The following is a 19,678-nucleotide window of genomic DNA, read 5'->3' as shown; positions in this document are numbered from 1 at the left end:
ACGTCCTCTTTATTTAACTTATTGTCTATTCTCAGTCAGCTCTAGGAAGAAAGCTTGCTGAAATGCATAAAGCTGGGAAATCTAGTAAGGGCTTCGGCTTTGATGTTGACAATACTATTGGGAGGTAAATTCCTCAGGATATTTCCGTTAATAGCTATTGGTTACATGACATGTATTTGCTTACCCCCCCTCCCCCCCCCCCCCCCAACAGACGCACACCGAACAAAAAACTCAAGTGAATGATTTGATTTCTGTGGCAAGATGCTATGATTTTTTATTCCTTCTAGCAATTTCAGTCTTCATCTACATGTTATGGCCCTACTACGTCCACTATCCCTCTCTCATATGTATACAAATGTATTAGTTTATTTTGTGAATTAGAAATGGTATCATATACGACTCTACTCTGTCATGATAAGTTATGTTTTAAATTTAATTTCTTTGTTCTAATGCTTTCTGTTATTTTGGTGTAGTACTCCCCAGATAAATACTTGGACTTCAAATTGGATTGAATTTTATGCTGAGCATAGATTGGGATACCAACTGACGTTAGCATTGAAACAATTTGGGGATTCTGAGATACATGAGAAAGGTAACGAGTAAATTTATTTAAATAATTGTTATAATGAAATTTCTAAAAATTGAAAGTGGCATGATTTTATGAAATAATGGGAGAATGAAATTTGGGAAGCACCAACAAGCATTTGCTACTTGGTTTTTTTTATCATCCTTTGTCATTTTTAGGAAAATTTGTGTTCTTGATATGTATCTACATAATTTAGCTCACTGGGAAAATTTTTTTGGGGTCAGGGATGCACAAATAAGCCATCTGCCAACAGATTTTTATAGGAATTGATGTCGTTCTGTAGATTTGTACTGCTTCAGCCAACTTCATCTTGGTTGTAGTCCATTGGCCTTCTTGACTTCTGCCGATGCTTGACTTCCGGCATATCCAAAATGATAGTGTCATCACTTTTTCATATTGTTCTCATTATAACTAGTGCTGTCATCAATAATTATGCTTATAGTCATAAAGAATTTGTCCAGCCTCCTTCAAGTTGTTAAACATGTTTATCATGACTGCAGATGTTTCTTCATGCTATGTTGTTCACTTGCATGTTCTTTTTATAATAGCCAAACTTCAGGGTTAATGCGCATGTGGATGCAACAAAAGTGTCCTCAAACTTACTTAAAATGCATCTCATGTCACTTTTGCTGTCTCAGATGCTCGAACCCCCTAAGCATGTTGCATGTTGCATGTTGGTCAATAACATAAACCGAGCTTTACGATTAACCTTGACCCAGACAGCGTGCACTTGCTGTGCTCAAGCCGGTACATTAGTAGTATGAAGAGAGTTTTACCAATGACAACAGCTAAACAATTGCTTTATAGAGAAAGAACTACACCTTTTGATTCCAAATGTTGTGGTTATCATCATTCAGTTTCCCACCTCACAACAGATCAGCATAAGGCTCCGTTTGGATACCATGGTGTTTTACTTATTTCTATGGTGTTTTTGCCAAAAACAAAACACCATGCGTTTGGAAATCATGGTGTTTTTTGAGCTAAATCATCCTCAAACCAAAAGCACAACACTTATTTCAAAACACCTTTTAGGTGTTTTAAGTTTGGTGTTTTGGTTTTGAGTTTGAGAAGGTGTTAATATAATATTTAACATAATATATTAAATGTAATTAATATAGAGTTATTATCAACATGCTTATTATATTATACTATACTATACTATACTATATTATAGTTAATTTAATATATTAGTAATATTTATTAAATAATATAAGAATGTAATAAAAAATAATAATAAAATATAAATAAACTAATAAAAAATAATAAAAAAGTTAATAAATAATAATATAATAATGATATAATAATATACTATACAATAGTATAATCGCTATAATATTATTAACTTTTTAATAAATAAATTGTAATAAATTAATAATTATAAAATATTATATAATAGTAACATTTAATAATAACATAACAATATAATAATAATATTATAATAACATATTTTATAGTAAATGTAATATAAAATATAAAATATTAATATATTATGTAATAAATAATATAATTCATTATAAAGTAAAATAATTTCTAATAATAAAATATTTTATTGCTAACAAATGTTAATGTAAAAATAATATATTCATAATACAATAATATTTATTTATATCATAAATAAATATGTAATAATTATAATATAATAATAATTATAATATAATATAACTCATTAAAGTACAATATAATATTATAATACATTATACAATATTATATTGCATTACATTTAATACTTATAATACTATAATAATGTAAACTAAATATTATAACATTTTATTTACAATATATATTATTATAATTAATATATAATATATTAAAAATATGTTTAATACCAATGTTATAGTGGGTCAAACTAATACTTAACATGGTGTTTTGAAAATATTTTAAGGGAAAAACACAACACCATGATGTTTTTTTATAAAAACACAATAATGAAAACACCATGGTATTCAAACGAAGCCGTCATAACATGTCGGACATACACCATTCACTTTATAGGATTGTGTGAATTTACGAGCACAAAGATGTTTATAAACATTACATAAGTAATCAACATTTTAAAAATTAGTTGATCATAGGCTCAGAAATCTATGACATATTGGGACAATCTCCTGTGGTCCTACCATATACTTCTATGACATATTGGGACAATCTCCTGTGGTCCTACCATATACTTATTTAAAATCCAAATTTTATCATAATTTTTTAAAATTTATCTAGGAACCAATTTGACATAAAAATCAATTCCTTTAAATAATACATCTAATTTAATAGTTCATGTTTATAATGATTCTCGTGTTAGGTTATCCATAAGACTACATGTAGTTATTCTTATCTTCTAGATGCAATATTAATTTATTAAAATTTAAATGCACAAAACAATCTGAAAATCCAAGGGGAGGAAGTTTTGTGTCCTCAGGAGGTTGGCCAGAAGGCTGCAGGCGCAGGCAGTGCCCAGTATAAAGCCCTGTTGCACATATTTCTTCATATCTAGAGCCTTCGTAAAGTGTTTGATGGAAAATCTTGCATGCATCTTGACACCACGAAAAGTTATGAGGGTCTTCACTGCATTATTAACAAAACATCCAGATCATGCTTGTGCCCTCAAGTAGGAGCCACTGAATATGGAGTGTGTGTGTGTGTATATATATGTATATTTGATAGAAAACCCCAATGTGGGTATTTTCATTCATCCATTGAATCTTCAAATATATAATCAGCAATAATATTCAGATGTACATCACGCCAATAACAAGAATCTTCCACAAAGATGGCAGCCCTAGCCAAGGTTTTAAATATCGGTTATCGGGGATTTATCGGACGGCCAAAATCCTTATCGGATAGCGGAAATCGGGGATAAGTAGTATTTATCGGAGTGATATACTGGATGATGTGTATATATAATATAACAATAAAAAAATATAATCTAATCATGCTTAATGAAATATAAACATACCAAAATGTAAATCATCATGTTTAGAATCACTAACAAATTGTAGAAAGCGAAACTTGCATCATAGCCTTGAAAAAATATAATGTTAGTCAAAATGGGCCGATAATCCCGATAATCCCGATAAAAAATTCTTACTTATCGGCTGATAAGTGCCGATAACGCCGATAAATCGCCGATAAACCTACAAAAACGATAACCGATTAAAAATCCAATTTATCCAGCGGAGAGCTCCCAAATCCGATAATTCGGCCGATATAATCGATTATCGGCCGATATTTAAAACAGTGGCCCTAGCCAGTCTATGAACGACATTATTACAATTTGTGGGAATATGCGAAAAATGAAATTGTCGAAAAGAAACTAAGCAACACCAAACAATCCATAATAGCAAGTCCAAATTCCAACCAGTCTGAAGAATGTTGTTGAAGGCTTCTTACCACTTTGATGCAATCTGATTCCACTTTGAGGTTTCTAATTCCTTACTGCTTTGCCCATGTCAGTCCGCACAATACAGCTTTTGCCTTCTATATCCGGTGTTGTCATATTTTCCCGCCAAATAGCTGCTCCCGCACCGTTATCATCCCTGATTACAACTCTAGAACCGGCTTTCTTTTGTTCTATGCAAGTTTATGCATCCACATTAAGTTTCAAGCATCTCGGTGGTGCCCAAGTCCATCATTTTTGCTGTTCTTCTTGTGTATTAGCCTTGGCATGTGGGGATTTTCTCTTCACCTGAGCCTCCTTGAACTCGTATAAGTGTTCAGTAGCCTCCTCAATGACAACGTGTGGATCTGCTTATTCATTATTCCAAACAATCTGATTTCTGGTAAACTATAACCACCAAATAATATAGCTCACCGTGTCCTCCTCCTCTCCCAAGACATCAAAAATGCATCCCAACCATTCTCGAAGAGTGTTGCCTTGGATAGCCTCCATTCTAATGCTCAAAAGAGAACCCCACCAACCTATTTTTGCAAAATGACAACCACGGAAAAGATGAGTGGCAGTTTCCTCTGCACAAAAAGCACATACCATTGTTGGGAGTTGACAGAATAAAAATGGTCCAATTATTCACTAAGCTGTACACAAGCTAAAAGTATTCTTGTATTCGCAATTGAAGTGCTAGGCGGCATTTGGAAGATCACCAACTCAACTGATATTCACTGATAGCTTGATTGAGGGACGGTTCCTATTGAAATTTCAGATTTTTGTGTTTAAATTTTCCATGAGAACAATCTATTAAAGAACATGTGGCTGGTGGGGATATTGATATTTGGTAAGTTAATAGGAATTAGCTCGTGAGCAATGTGGTGAATTGTCCAAGCAAGAAGAAGTTCATGCTCATGCTTCATGATTTCTGAGGTAATGAGTGTGGGATGTTACCGACAAACACGTACTGCAGCTACATGGTAAGTAGAGTTCTTAGTCTTTGGCTTCAGAAGATGGTTGGCCTCTGCTTTGTAAAAAGCCAGTACTGAGGGGAAAAGATTGGGAAATTGAGCATTTAAAAGAAATCAGGAGGATGATTGTTTAGAAATGCAGAGGTCTTCCTTTTGCTCACAAAGTCATGGAATCAAAGAGTCGAAGAGTGACTGAGAGTCAGTTCCTAGAACTTGGAAGTAATGTGTCGTTGATATATGGCTCCCTGATCAAGTTAATATAGAACCAAGTTGGAGCTGCTTGCGGCTATTGCCCCATCTGAGACAACGCTTTTTATTCACGAGGTTCATTAAATGAATTCAAAAGACATCAAATTCAAGGACGGGAACACAGCAATTTGATAGTTATCATTCCCATTTAGCACATGGTTTGACCAGGCATTGTTTGTCTTGAATCACTCATGGATCATTCACGTTTAGCACATGCATGTTGATGCAATCAGTGCCTTGTTTTACAGTTAGCACATGGTGATCCTGTATGATGATGCAATTAGTGTCTTATATCACATTTAGCACCTAGTACTTTGACCAAGCATGATGTACAATTAGCTCCTTGTAAGTTGTGAGACCTCTGACCTAGATTAGTACTTATAGGTATAGAGTAGAGATACCAAGTACATGACTTTTTCTATTTTCTGAGATTTTAGGGTATTTATTAGAACTTTGGGGATTTTTTCGGGAAGTGTTTACATTTGGTACGTATTCAATAATTTACATAAACAAAACCATGCACATAATAAAATATATCATTTGATTTGGAACGAAATGTTTCGAAACTTTGCCAAAACAAAGGAATTTCTTCATAGAAATCAAGCAACATCACATGGTATTTTGATAATTAAACTACCTACATGGCAATCTGTTTAGAAAGGTTGTAATGAAGACAATAATGAGGAGTTTCCTTTTTCTTTGTTATTTGATTTTAGTTCTTCGAAATTTGAATTTTGAATTGTAATTTAATTTTAGTAGTTTAGATTTGAATTTCGAATTAGGTTTAAATTTAGTAGTTATCAGTTTTGGCAATTGAGTGATTTGAGGGATTTTTCCAGATCTGTATTTTAGTCTTCTATTTAAACACTACTGTAATTCAGATTTGATTAATGAAGAATTGAATAAAAAAAATTATTGGCTGAATCTTTGGTGTGAAACCATCGGGTGTGAAACCCTAGGCAATATTTTTTTCTGCGTTCTTTTCTCTATGTAAATTTCAGCCGCCAATTCTCTCCTCGGTCTTCTTCCCCAGTCGTCAAACCCACATGCTCCCTCTCTTTTTCTTCTAGCAACCACCACAAACCCATAAGCTCCACCTCTCCTAATCGCCAGTGACCCAAGCACCCACCTGCTCTTTCCTCTCCCCAACCGCACCTCCTCCTTTCCTGCTCCTCCTCCAAAGCCGCCAAGCCCCCATCTCCCTCTTCCCTCTTTCACCAGCACCGTCCTAACGCCTTCAACCTGTTAGTCTAAGGTGTAGACCCAAAGTTCGAGATGAAAGCTGGAATCAAAAGGACGAGAAAACATGAAGACAGATCTATGGTCGACCCTATATATACCCCAAACGTTTTTAGGGTTTTAGAGACATCAAAAAGGAGAGCTTTTTGGCTGCAAAGAGAGAGAGAATCTCAGAGAGATTTACCCCTTGTTTGAGAGCTTGTATTTTCTTCTTCAATTAATAGAAAGATTGTGTGGTGTGGCTCCCGAGGACGTAGGCACGTTGCCGAACCTCGTTAAATCTGTGTGTTCGTCTCTTTTACTGTTTTTACAAGGTTAGATCTTTATTTGTGGTTTATTCCTACTTTCCTACTTTCAACACAAGGTCCGGAAGGGCAAGGGTTCGATTGATTGTTTCGAATCCCCAACAACTGGTATCAGAGCTTCGTTCAGCAATTTGTGTGAAAGCCATGGCAGAGGAAAGCAAATCAAAGATCGAGAAGTTTGACAGTTCAGACTTCGCCTACTGGAAGTCGCAGATGGAGGACTATTTGTACCAGAAGGACTTGTATCGCCCGTTGATGGGCAAGGAAAAGGGAAAGAAGAAAGAGGAGTCAGATGGTGATTGGGAGGTACTAGATAGGAAGGTTCTAGGGCAAATCCGGTTGTCGCTCGCCAAATCAGTAGCCCACAATATTCTGAAGGAGAAGACGACGGTGGGGCTTATGGAAGCGCTCGCGAAGATGTACGAGCAACCGTCGGCAGCAAACAAGGTACATCTAGTCAAAACTCTTTTCAACCTCAAGATGGCAGAAGGACGGTCCTTCACGATGCACCTCAGCGAGTTCAACACGATTGTTGATCAACTTATCTCCGTGGACATCACGTTCGATAATGAAGTGCAGGCCCTTCTACTACTATCGCAGTTGCCTTCTACTACTATCGCAGTTGCCGGATAGTTGGGCAGGTTGTGTGACGGCAATCAGCAATTCGGCGGGGAAAGAGAAGTTAAAACTGAATCGCAGTTGCCGGATAGTTGGGCAGGTTGTGTGACGGCAATCAGCAATTCGGCGGGGAAAGAGAAGTTAAAACTGAATGAGGTTGTTAGCATGATTCTATCCGAGGAGGTTAGAAGGAAATCGTCCGAATCAGAAGGTTCAGGTTCAGCCCTAAGTTTCGAGCAGAGAGGCAGAAGCCAGAAGAAAGGGAACCAGAATAGGAATCGGTGGAAATTAGCGAAGAAGAGGCCGAACTCGAAGGTTAGGTCTATCAAAAGGAAATGTTGGAACTGTGGCCAGGAGGGCCATATGTCTTCGGTCTGTAAAGCACCAAAGAAGGATGCGGGTGAGCAGAAGGCTCATATCGTGCAGGATGCCTTGATCTTTGCTATGGATAGCGATTCTGATTCTTGGGTCATCGACTCAGGAGCTTCTTTTCACGCCACTGCTAATAGGAAACTACTTCAGAACTATGTAGCAGGGGACTTTGGTAAAGTATACTTGGGGGACAATGAACCTTGCAATATTGTTGGAAAGGGCGACGTTCAGATACAGATAAAAGGCTCTAAGTGGAATTTAAAGAACGTGAGACACGTGTCGAAGCTGAAGAGGAATCTTGTTTTGGTGGGACAACTTGGAGCAGAAGGCTATGTTTCGACATTCACCGGGGATTCGTGGAGAATCTCCAACGGTACGATGATTGTTGCCCGAGATAATAAAACAGGAACTCTCTACCTCACTTCACATGCGAGTGACACCCTCGCAATTGCAGCTGGCAAGGAGAGTACAGATCTGTGGCACAATAGGCTGGGGCACATGAGCGAGAAGGGGATGAAAATTCTACATTCACAAGGAAAGCTAACCGTGATCGACACCGTGAAAGTCGGGGTTTGTGAAGACTGCATCTTTGGGAAGCAGAAGAGGGTTAGTTTCCAGAAGGGTGGAAGGTCACCTAAGGCTCAGAAGCTAGAGTTGATTCATACAGATGTATGGGGCCCAACCAGTGTGTCTTCTTTTGACGGTTCGAGATACTACGTCACATTTATCGACGATCACTCGAGGAAGGTGTAGGTTTACTTCATGAAGCACAAGTCAGAGGTGTTCGAAATCTTCAAGAAGTGGAAGGCCATGGTCGAGAACGAGACAGATCTGAAGGTGAAGTGCTTGAGATCAGATAATGGTGGAGAATACAAGCTGGAGGAGTTCAAGAGGTTCTGTGCTACGAATGGGATTCGCTTAGAGAGGACTACTCCAGGGACGCCGCAGCAGTACGACATTGCAGAGAGGATGAACAGGACCTTGACAGAGCGTGCGCGGAGCATGTGACTACATGCAGGTCTGCCTAAGACATTTTGGGCGGATACGGTGCATACGGCAGCCTACCTGATTAATCACGGGCCATCAGTTCTATTAGATTTTGGGATTCCAGAGGAGGTTTGGAGTGGAAAGAAGATAAATCTCTCACACTTGCGGGTATTTGGTTGCGTGGCTTATGTTCATATCAGTGACCATGTCAGGGACAAGCTAGAAGCTAAGTCACAGAAGTGCACATTCATTGGATACGGCATTGATGAGTTCGGGTATCGCCTTTGGGATGAAAAGAACAGGAAGATCATCAGGAGCCGGGATGTGATATTCAATGAGGAGGTGATGTACAAGGATAGGGACAATGCTAAGGATAGCCAAAGCAGTGGAAGCAGCACTACGGATACAGGTGGATCCGAGTACATGGATTTGGAGGATCTTCCAGATGGGGGCGACGATGTCAGTTCTGACCGTAGAACGGAGGAGACTACAGGTGCAGAAGCTACTACCCAGGACGTGGAGCTTAGGAGGTCATCCAGGGTACCCAAACCAAATCCCAAATACCTCTCGTCACTTGATTATCTACTCTTAACAGATAGCGGAGAGTCGAAGTGTTATGAAGAGGCAGTGCAAGTGAGTGAATCTCAGCAGTGGGAGTATGCGATGCAGGAGGAGATGGATTCTCTACTCACTAATGAGACATGAGAGTTAGTCCAGCTACCTGCACAGAAAAAAACCTTGCACAATAAATGGGTCTACCAGATCAAGCAGGAGAGTGATGGAAGCAAGAGATTCAAGGCCAGATTAGTCGTGAAGGGGTTTCAACAGCGGGAAGGAGTTGACTACACGGAGATATTTTCCCCTGTTGTGAAACTCACAACTATCAGAGTGGTGTTGAGTTTGGTAGCTGCAGAAGACCTCTTCCTTGAGCAGTTAGATGTGAAGACTGTCTTTCTTCATGGTGACTTGGATGAAGAAATCTACATGAAGCAACCTGTTGGTTTCATTGAAGAAGGAAGAGATGGTATGCAAGCTCAAGAAGAGCTTATATGGTTTGAAACAGGCTCCGAGACAGTGGTATAAAAAGTTTGATAACTTCATGCAGAACAATGGCTACAGAAGATGCAATTCGGATCATTGCTGTTATTTCAAAAGGTTCGAGTCCAGCTTCATTATTTTGTTATTATATGTTGATATGTTGGTAGCAGGACCATGTTTAGAAGAGATAAATAGTTTGAAGAGGCAGCTAGCAAAGAAATTTGCAATGAAGGATCTGGGTGCAGCGAAGCAGATTCTAGGGATGCGAATCAGTAGGGATGAAGCTGAAGGGACATTGAGATTGAGCCAAGCTGAATACATTAAGAAGGTACTTCAGAGATTCAACATGCAGAATGCTAAAGTTGTTAGCACACCCCTTGGAAGTCAGTTCAAGCTATCTGAGGAGCAATCGTCTAAGACAGATGCAGATAGAGAGCATATGAGCAGGGTGCCATATTCTTCGGCCATTGGGAGTCTCATGTACGCGATGATTTGCACGAGGCCGGACATCGCCCATGCAGTGAGAGTTGTGAGCAGATTTGCAAGCAATCCAGGGAAGCAGCATTGGGAGGCCGTGAAGTGGATAATGCGGTACTTGAGAGGGACAACAAACAAACCACTATGTTTCAGGAGGAAGGAATTGGTACTGCAAGGATACGTGGATGCGGACTTCGCCGGTGATCATGATACGAGGCGAAGCATCATGGGGTATGTTTATACCTTAGCGTCGACAGCAGTGAGTTGGGTCTCACGTCTGCAGAAGATTGTGACTTTGTTTACAACCGAGGCTGAGTATGTCGCAGTGACTGAAGCACGCAAGGAGATGATCTGGTTGAACTGGTGCTTGGAAGAGTTGGATCTGAAGCAAGGGAGAGGAGTTCTTTATTGTGATAGCCAGAGCGCTATACATCTTACCAAGAATCCAGTATATCATGCCAGAACGAAGCATATCGACGTCAAATACCATTTTATACGCTCGCTAGTTGAGGACGAAAAGTTGCATTTAATGAAAGATTTTGGGGAGTCAAAATCCGGCGGACATGTTGACGAAGGCAGTCACCATTGAGAAACTAGAGTTGTGCGCAACTTCAGTTGGCATTCACGAGTAGAAGACGAAGCCACACTACGAGGATCGGCGAGATCGCCGGGATATTGTTGATTGAAGGAAGAATTTTTTTTTTCGGGAAAAAGATACATGCGAAGAAGGGGAGAGTTCGGGGGAACTCATTGCAGGCATTTTGGTCTCCAAGTGGGAGATTGTTAGTTTAAGGTGTAGACCCAAAGTTCGAGATGAAAGCTGGAATCAAAAGGATGAGAAAACACGAAGACAGATCTGCGGTCGACCGGGTCGGTCGACCGCGAACGTGCACAGGGGGCTGGGAGAGCCTGGATCAGATCGCGGTCGACCGACCCGGTCGACCACCAAAACCATGTAGGAAAACTGCTCTCGGGTTTTGCCATCGGTCGACCGCGCCGGTCGACCGCCAAACTCTCTGGAATCTGATTGGTCAACCAGGATTTTATATATACCCCAAACGATTTTAGGATTTGTACTACATAAAAAAAAAGAGAGCTTTTGACTGCAAATAGAGAGAGAATCTCAGAGAGATTAATCTCTTGTTTGAGAGCTTGTATTTTCTTCTGCAATTAATAAAGAGATTATGTGGTGTGGCTCCCGAGGACGTAGGCACGTTGCCGAACCTCGTTAAATCTGTGTGTTCATCTCCTTTACTGTTTTTTGCGAGTTAGATCTTTATTTGTGGCTTTATTCCTACTTTTCTACTTTCCTATTTTCAACACAAGGTCCGGAAGGGCAATGGTTCGATTGATTGTTTCGAATCCCCAACACAACCGTCGTCCATCCTCATTATTCCCGATCAGCCCTAACCCCACCTCTACCGCCACAGTCGTTGCCGTTTCTCCTTGTTCCTTCTTCCTCCCTTTAGCACAGCTTCCACCACCCTACTCTTAGCAGCCCTTGCTCCCTCTCTTGTTTTGATTTCCTTCACCGGCTCCATACCCGAACAGCCCCTGGCTCCCTTACTCCCCTCCAGTTCTGAGCATCCCAACACCGTCGCCACTTTATCCCGACGCCTGCCACCAGCTTCGCTCGATTGGCCACCAGCGTCTTGACCGCTCTCGTTCATCCATCATCTCGACGCTGTCGCTTGCGTCGCTGTCAGTTTGACGCCATCGTCGCATCATCTTCCTGTTTCGACGCCATCCTGCATCGTCATCCAGTCGACGCCGTCGACGTTCATCGATTTTCAGTTCAGATCTAACCCGCAGTGGTAACGGACCCGTTAGTACCTCATACTTGATCCAAGGCCTGTTCAGTCCGACGATGGTATCAATTTCTCTTTATATTTTCTGTTATTCTTATTTTATTAGTTAATTGCATGAGTATACCACCTCTAAATTCTTATCATATGTTCACTGCTTAGATTATATTTGTGAGTTGAGAGTAATTGAGCATGAGACTGTCAAAATTTTGATATTGATTGTGGAACTTATGCAATGATAATGAATATTGCGATTAAATTGTTTGATATTGGAATTATTCATAATTGTCGATGCAAATCTTGTTAAAATCCATCAGTCACATTAGTTTTTTAAATTTGATTTCCTGTCGAAGTTCATAAAATTTGAGGAAACGGTGCATTATTTGATTTAGATCGTTGATTTCGACAGACCCCCACTGTCCCGTTTCGCATCATTTTTGGTATGAGAGCATGGTTTTAGGTTAGGAAATTTATTTTTAATTGAGTCTTTTATTTGATATAAAATATATATATATAATTCATTTCACTTAGTTGTTAGTGCATCCCATTCATCCCCTTTTAGTTGTAGTGCAATCTCACTCGCACAGGTCTACCATATCGATTAGAAGAGTCAAGTGACTAGTGAGTCCAACATGTCTCCCGAAGTCCTTAAGAAATTCGCTGAACTAATAGCACAATTTGATACCATAGCAAATTTTCAGAAAGAAACCAACGAAATGTTTGCTAGGCTCGAAGGAGCGTGTGTTGCAACTCCGCCTCCAAAAGGTCAAGATCATAAGCACATCGTTCATCGACCCCCACCTCAACCTGTGCCTGATCCACCAACCTTTGATGGAGGTTCGACGCCTGATCCACCAACCTTTGATGGAGGTTCGACCCACAAGCTTTTTTGGAGTTAACTGAAGTTTCATACAATGAAAACACTCCGATTATTCCCTAAGTTACCCCTCCGATCACAGAGTTCATTGTTGTTATCCCTGTAGTTGTTCATGAAATTGAAAATCCAACCCCTCCTAAACTCCCTCCCATGATTGAAAACATTGTTGATATTCCCCACGAAGTCCTCCCGGACAAACATAGCACCCAACACGTTCCTGAATTGGCTCTTAAAGCGATTCACTCAGATATCTGTATGGAAGTTAAAACCCAAACTGAGCATAGTGAAACAGCTGCCATATTGGATATCAAATCCCCATGCATTGTCCCGATAGTTACTCACATATACACTGATTCTTTTTGGGAATATATAGTGATTAGGGATATAAGTTTGAGCACGAGTGTTTTCATTCTCTCACATGTTAAACGCACAAAAACACTCCTCCTGCACGCACTTGTTTGCATGTTCCTCACTATCACTACAAGAACAAGAAATTTGTTAGTCATCTTAACGAAGGAATGCCTAACTATTCCATTTGATAGAGGACGTCATGCATGTTAAACCTTTCATTGAGTTATATCTGCTATTGATCGCATTGTTTGAGTCTGCACTTCATACATAGTCATTTGAATTAATTCACATCATTTTTTTATTTTTATTTGCATTGATCATATATTGGGGAATCAGTGATCTAATTTGAATAAATACATTGTTAACTGAAATGTATGATATTGAGTCAGGACATAATTTAAAACTGTTAATGATGATATTTGAGATAGTTTAGACTTGTCCAATACAGTTCTTTCATAGCTATTCGAGGTTTGATATGATATTTATGAACTTTTTCAACTATTAAAATAATTAATGGCAACATTTATATTATCGATTTGGTCATAGTTCTATTCTCAATATTGTATGATTGAGCAGTTCACAAATATTATTGGCAGTCCACTAATATAAGCCTGACCCTAGCCTATTGTTACTGAGAGTTTTTTTACTTTACCCCACTTCTATATATTCACCCATGCAGCAGTGAATTTTGATAATATTTTAGATGGTGAATTTACAATGTAATCTAGTTAATGATTTGAGACACAGGAAAGTAACTAATGGCAGATTAAGATGCAAGCAGAGTATATTGAAGATGACAAGTTCCTGCCGCTAACTCGACGAAGTCGAGTTTTCTCCCACCCGGGAGAATAATAAGGACAATAATGAGGAGTTTCTTTTTTCTTTGTTGTTTGATTTTAGTTCTTCAAAATTTGAAATTTGAATTGTAATTTAATTTTAGTAGTTTAGATTTGAATTTCGAATTAGGTTTAAATTTAGTAGTTATCAGTTTTGACAATTGAGTGATTTGAGGGAATTTTCCAGATCTGTATTTTGGTTTTCTATTTAAACACTACTGTAATTCAAATTTGATTAATGTAGAATTGAATAAAAAAATTATTGGCTGAATCTTTGGTGTGAAACCATCGGGTGTGAAACCCTAGGCAATATTTTTTTTTTTTGCATTTTTTCTCTATGTAAATTTTAGCCGCCAATTCTCTCCCGGGTCTTCTTCTTCCCCAGTCGTCAAACCCACATGCTCCCTCTCAATCGCTGCCTATCCTCTTCATCCCCGATCAGCCCCAACCCCACCCCCACCGCCACCAGTTACCGTCGTTTCTCCCTGTTCCTTCTCCTCCCTTCAGCGCAGCTCCACCACCCTGCCCCGAGCAGCCCTTGCTCACTCTCCTGTTCTGATTTTCCTTCACCGCTCCTACCCCAAACAGCCCCTAGGCTCCCTACTCCCCTCCAGTTCCGAGCATCCCAACACCACCGTCGACTTCATCCCGATGCCTGCCACCAACTTCGATTCGACATGCCACCACTCTACGTTTTTTGCAAGGGACGTGTGTGTTGCTTTTACTCTTTAGATGACACATTGCATCTTCCTCATCTTCATGAAAGGACATGTACTTACATTTTACACAAAAACTTTCTTAATTTTATATTTGCACATTCTAAACTTTTATTACAATATTATACCAAAATTTTTTATTCGCAAATATTTAATTGCAAAATGTATTTCTTAATTATATTAACTTCTAATGCACTAACTAATAGAATATGCAGATCTCAATTACATTTTAATTTAATAAAGTAGGCAAAGAGGACTATACAGACTTTGGAAGACATTCTCTGGGCCTGTATTTTGAACTTGAAAGATAGTTAGGAAGATCATTTATCCTTGGTGAGGCTCTCATACAATAATAGTTATCATGCCAATGTTGATCTCGTCCACCATATGAGGCTTTATATGGTAGAAAATGTTGATCTCTTAGGAAGACTGAAAGTTAGTTGGGCCTAACTTGTACGTATCACGGTAGAGAAGGTCAAGTTGATTAGAATATGCAGGAGAATTATGTTGAAAATTGAAGTAGACATTTAAATTTTCAAATAGGAAGTTATGTGTTCTTGAAAGTGTCTTCAACCAAGGGAGTAATGAGATCTGGAGAGAATAGTAAACTGAGTCCAAATTTGTGGAGCTGTTTGATGTACTAGATCGGATAAGGAAAGTTGCATAGAGAGGTGCATTACCCTTAAAATTAGTAAGTATAACATGTTTCATATTTCAGTAAGGAAATATGGGCTGAATCTAGCCACGTAATTCATTATGCGCCACTTCGAATTCAAGATGGGCTAGAATTATCGACAAAAAGAAGCATGTATTAAGGTCCAAGATGATTTATTTAGTAAAAGTATTGTGCCAAAATCACTCAGAACAAGAAGCTACAAAGGCGTATGAAGAAGAAATGATAGAGAAACATCATTACTTATTTCAAGATTAGGGTATTTCAAGTATAGAAGACTAAACTTATTTAAAGGGGAAGAATATGTAAGGCCCAATTTTATTAATGTCTTAGAAGTTATTGTAATGAATATATGTGTTTTAGAATAAATATTTACAAATAAAATTTTTGATGTATATTGTAATAAAATCTTAGAATGTACAAATATAAAAATTAGGAGGGTTTTTGTGTGAAATGTAAGGGCATGCGTCCTTTCGTTAAGAAGAGGTGGATATGAAGTGTCATCTAAGGAGTAAAGATAAGGGATGCATGTCCCTTGCAAAAGATGTGGATAGAGGTATTTAACACTCTTTGTTTTTCGTTAGTCCCTATTCTAGAGCCAACAACCAGGAAAAAAGGAGAGAAGAAGAAGAGAAAATGTTGTAGGCAAAGAAAAAAGGAAGAGAAGAGAAGAAACAAAGAGGGTAAGAGGAAAAACAAAACAACAAAGGAGGAGTGTTAAAAATATATTCCAAAACTACTAATTTGATTTTTTAATTATATGATTTCTAGGTTCTCAATTATATTTTGATTTGCTTAGGTTTAGTGTATAATTAAGATAATTGAGGAATTGGAACGAGGTATTAGTTTCTTATTGTAAAGGAATAAAGTTGTGGACTAAATTGAGGCTGATAGTGTAGTAAAGGCAGAAATTGAATTTTATTTAAGGATAGATGGCTACTAAAGTTTTAAATGGTGCTTAGTTTATTTGGATTTAACATTCTTATTGAGTATTCAACCTAGAGTTAAGGACATATTAGTTAAAGGGTATATTAGAATTTAACATTCTTATTGGAATTAAGAGTAATCAACCTAGGTTAAGGACATATTATTGAAATGGTATATTATCTATTGTATAAGCCTTTACATTTAATTGGAAGTTGATAATTGAATATCTATTTGTACTGGGGAAATATTATAAGAGTTAGATTTTGGAAGCAACTCTTGAAGGACCACGCAAGGAACTTGGATTTTATGAAATATTTGTAAGTGGAGTTTACATATTCTTTATTTTAAAAGATAGTCGTTGTTGGCATGCACTGATTTTTGTTGATCTTGGCATATTCAGAGAATTGATTTGTTGTTGTCAGTTGTATATATGACATGACATTTGAATCATGTTGAGGTACATGATGTGTTGTTCCTTGGTTTATGATGTACATCATGTTGAGGTACATGTAGATAGCACGGGTGAAAGATATCATCGTGGTAGCCAGTCTGGTTGAGATATGAAATAAAGGGTTGAGCGCCGCAATAGACTGCCTTTCTAGGCAAATTTTCGCTATAGGTAGTTGTCAAGATATTGTGTGATGATGTTTAATTTTAAGAATTTATTCTTTGTTTTGACAAATGTTGCAAACATGTATGCCAAGTAAATGATATATTATATTATATGCATGGATTCGTTTATGTAAATTATAGAAAATGTATACCAATTATTACATACACGGAAAGCTCACCCAACCATAAATAGTATTTCAAGTGGGTATGACTTGGGATATGGAGTCCAACAAGGTTTGGAGATGTGAATTGGGTCGTTGGCTACAACCAATCATCTAAGTAGTGTTTTGTTTGGTGATGATGTGATCTTACTTAGAGTTGATCACATGTATGGAATTAAGTCCCTACTATAATAGTAAAACTCCAAAGTTGGTGATGATGTGATCTAACATTTTACCTAGTTGAGGGCTTCTTTATGGGTAGTATAGCCTGGAGTCACAGAGCGTAGTATACTTATTTGACCGCTTTAGAAATTCATGACCAATAATATTTGAACATGGGTTGGTGCCATCTTAAGGTCCGTGCTACTACATCAAAACTTCAAAGTTGTGGTGACTGGTGAGTGTTGAGGGTTATAGTTTTACTTAAGAACATGATTGTTTGACATATTGTAGTTAGGCTTCGTAGGTCTTCTTGCTAAAAGGATTTATGGTCAGGTGTCACACACTTTGACTTTGTTATAATTGATTAATATTGTTGTTGGTTTGGCGCGTGACAAGAATAATAGGCAAATTGATACTTCGGATATGATCTTTTACTAATCTAACTGTAGCGTCTTTATGGAGTTGAAATCCCTATTTGTGCGAACAATAATGTTCCAAAGTGTCTTGATCTATTGCATTTGTAGAAAGAGATGTTTAATAGATTCGTATTCCTTCTAGCTTATAATACAAATCTTGGTACCACTGTACTTGAGAAGTTTAATATAGTACAAAAACTCGATTCCAATGCTATCTGTGATTTCCTTGGGCAATTACTTGGGAATCAGATTATTCCTTGGCAATTACTTGGGAATCATATTATTACCTTGAGGAAGGTTGCTAATGTTTCTCTATTTGGATCTTCCCTTAATTTAACAGGTGAACGACTAATTAAGAACACGCAGCAACTTTTTGAAGGTGCGGTGCTCGAGCCCTGCCTACTGCATGGAGATTTGTGGAGTGGGAATATCAGCTCTGATAAAAATGGCGATCCTGTTATATTGGATCCAGCATGCTACTGTAAGTTTCATGTGTAATCATGAAAAATATGATAAACTAAAAAATTGGGGGAAATGATTTAGGTATTAATAGAACGGAAGCAATTCAACTCAAAGATTTCCCTTTTCGCTGGAACTTGAAGCCAAATAGAAAATGTATCAATATTACGTAATGTTTATTGCTCATATAAATTAGCGTGGCCTGAAATCAACCTCCCATTATGATGGTTCCCTTTGCTACATGTGCAGATGGGCATAATGAAGCAGACTTTGGAATGTCATGGTGTGCAGGATTTGGGGGATCCTTCTATACTTCCTACTTTGAGGTAGTATCTTTTCCGTTTCAATTTGCGATTGGTAAAAGAAAACATAAGTAGTTGATTGGTAGTAAAGATAAGTAGAGTCAAACATTGACAAGGAAAAAACTATAAAATTGAAACCTGAATTACATGGTTGTTGTTGGTTATGAAATTTCGTAATTTTATGGTTTTTTTAAGGATCAACAGTTCATGGGAGTCATGTAATTATGAGTAGAGTATCTATATGTTGAATTCATTATTTTTGAAAATTTAAGCGCCAGAGCATTATCTACTTCCTTGGGTTTCATTTGAGAGCACTGCTGATGATTTCTGGACAACTCTGATGCTAAGTTTGTTGCTAGAAATGAGATATAAGTTGAACATGTTGGTTTAATTTGACGACATGATTAATTTTTTTGTTCTTGTTTATATTCAGGTGATGCCCAAACAACCAGGGTTTGAGAAAAGAAGAGACCTATACATGCTTTATCATTACTTAAACCACTATAATCTATTTGGTTATGGATACCGATCATCGGCAATGTCAATTATCGATAACTACTTAAGGATGTTGAAAGCATAAGCTGATCTAGTTTGTTGCCACTTCATGCATCTGTTTGTGTTCAAAACCAAAGTGCATTATGTCTGACTGTAAATTCTTGTGACCATCATTCTTCCGCCTGTGGATAAGCTTTACCTAAATCTTGTACTTAATTTTATATATGACTTTTTTTTAATTTTTATTTTAATCTTCTGTTATTGGTTCTTGGAACCTCAGTAGCTAGCATTTTATGCCGTTACCCACCTCATCTGACTGTCAGAGATTAGATGATTTATATATCGGGCTAAATTCTCGATCTCTTTTTGTTTTTTAAAAACTTTTATCCCGATGAGTTCTGAGCTGCCCTAGCTGATCTAACCGACCCCACGCCGGTCCCCTCCAAGCTTTATACCATAAAAAATAATAGAGGGCGTCTCACGAAAAGAAAATAAAAGAAAATTCTACTGGGCTAGGCCCTTGGCCTATTTCGATAATATTCAATTGTAGGTTTCCAGAATCTACGAGATCCAAGGCTCACCCGTTGTTTGCCTTTATTAGTCTCCTTCAAGCTGCTTCTTGAGCTTCTCAAGCTCCTTCGGTGCCATCCTCTGCGCCGGCTTTGGTA

The 19,678-nt window shown here is 38.1% G+C and overlaps 1 protein-coding gene across 1 annotated transcript in view; it reads left to right on the top strand.

The window, feature by feature from the left end:
• The window catches only part of LOC109838331 (protein-ribulosamine 3-kinase, chloroplastic), a 50,078-nt gene extending 30,823 nt beyond the window's left edge, over positions 1-19,255 (top strand). Inside the window, exons 5-9 of the mRNA XM_020406781.1 lie at positions 36-124; positions 474-592; positions 18,095-18,235; positions 18,463-18,539; positions 18,949-19,255. Coding sequence (XP_020262370.1) covers positions 36-124; positions 474-592; positions 18,095-18,235; positions 18,463-18,539; positions 18,949-19,095 — 573 coding nt within the window. The 3' untranslated portion in view covers positions 19,096-19,255. The remainder of the gene's footprint in view (positions 1-35; positions 125-473; positions 593-18,094; positions 18,236-18,462; positions 18,540-18,948) is intronic.

This window comes from Asparagus officinalis, chromosome 4, assembly GCF_001876935.1.
Source record: "Asparagus officinalis chromosome 4, Aspof.V1, whole genome shotgun sequence".
Lineage (NCBI taxonomy): Eukaryota > Viridiplantae > Streptophyta > Magnoliopsida > Asparagales > Asparagaceae > Asparagus > Asparagus officinalis.
The sequence above is the reverse complement of the archived record's forward strand: the minus strand, read 5'-3'. Positions and strand labels throughout refer to the sequence as shown.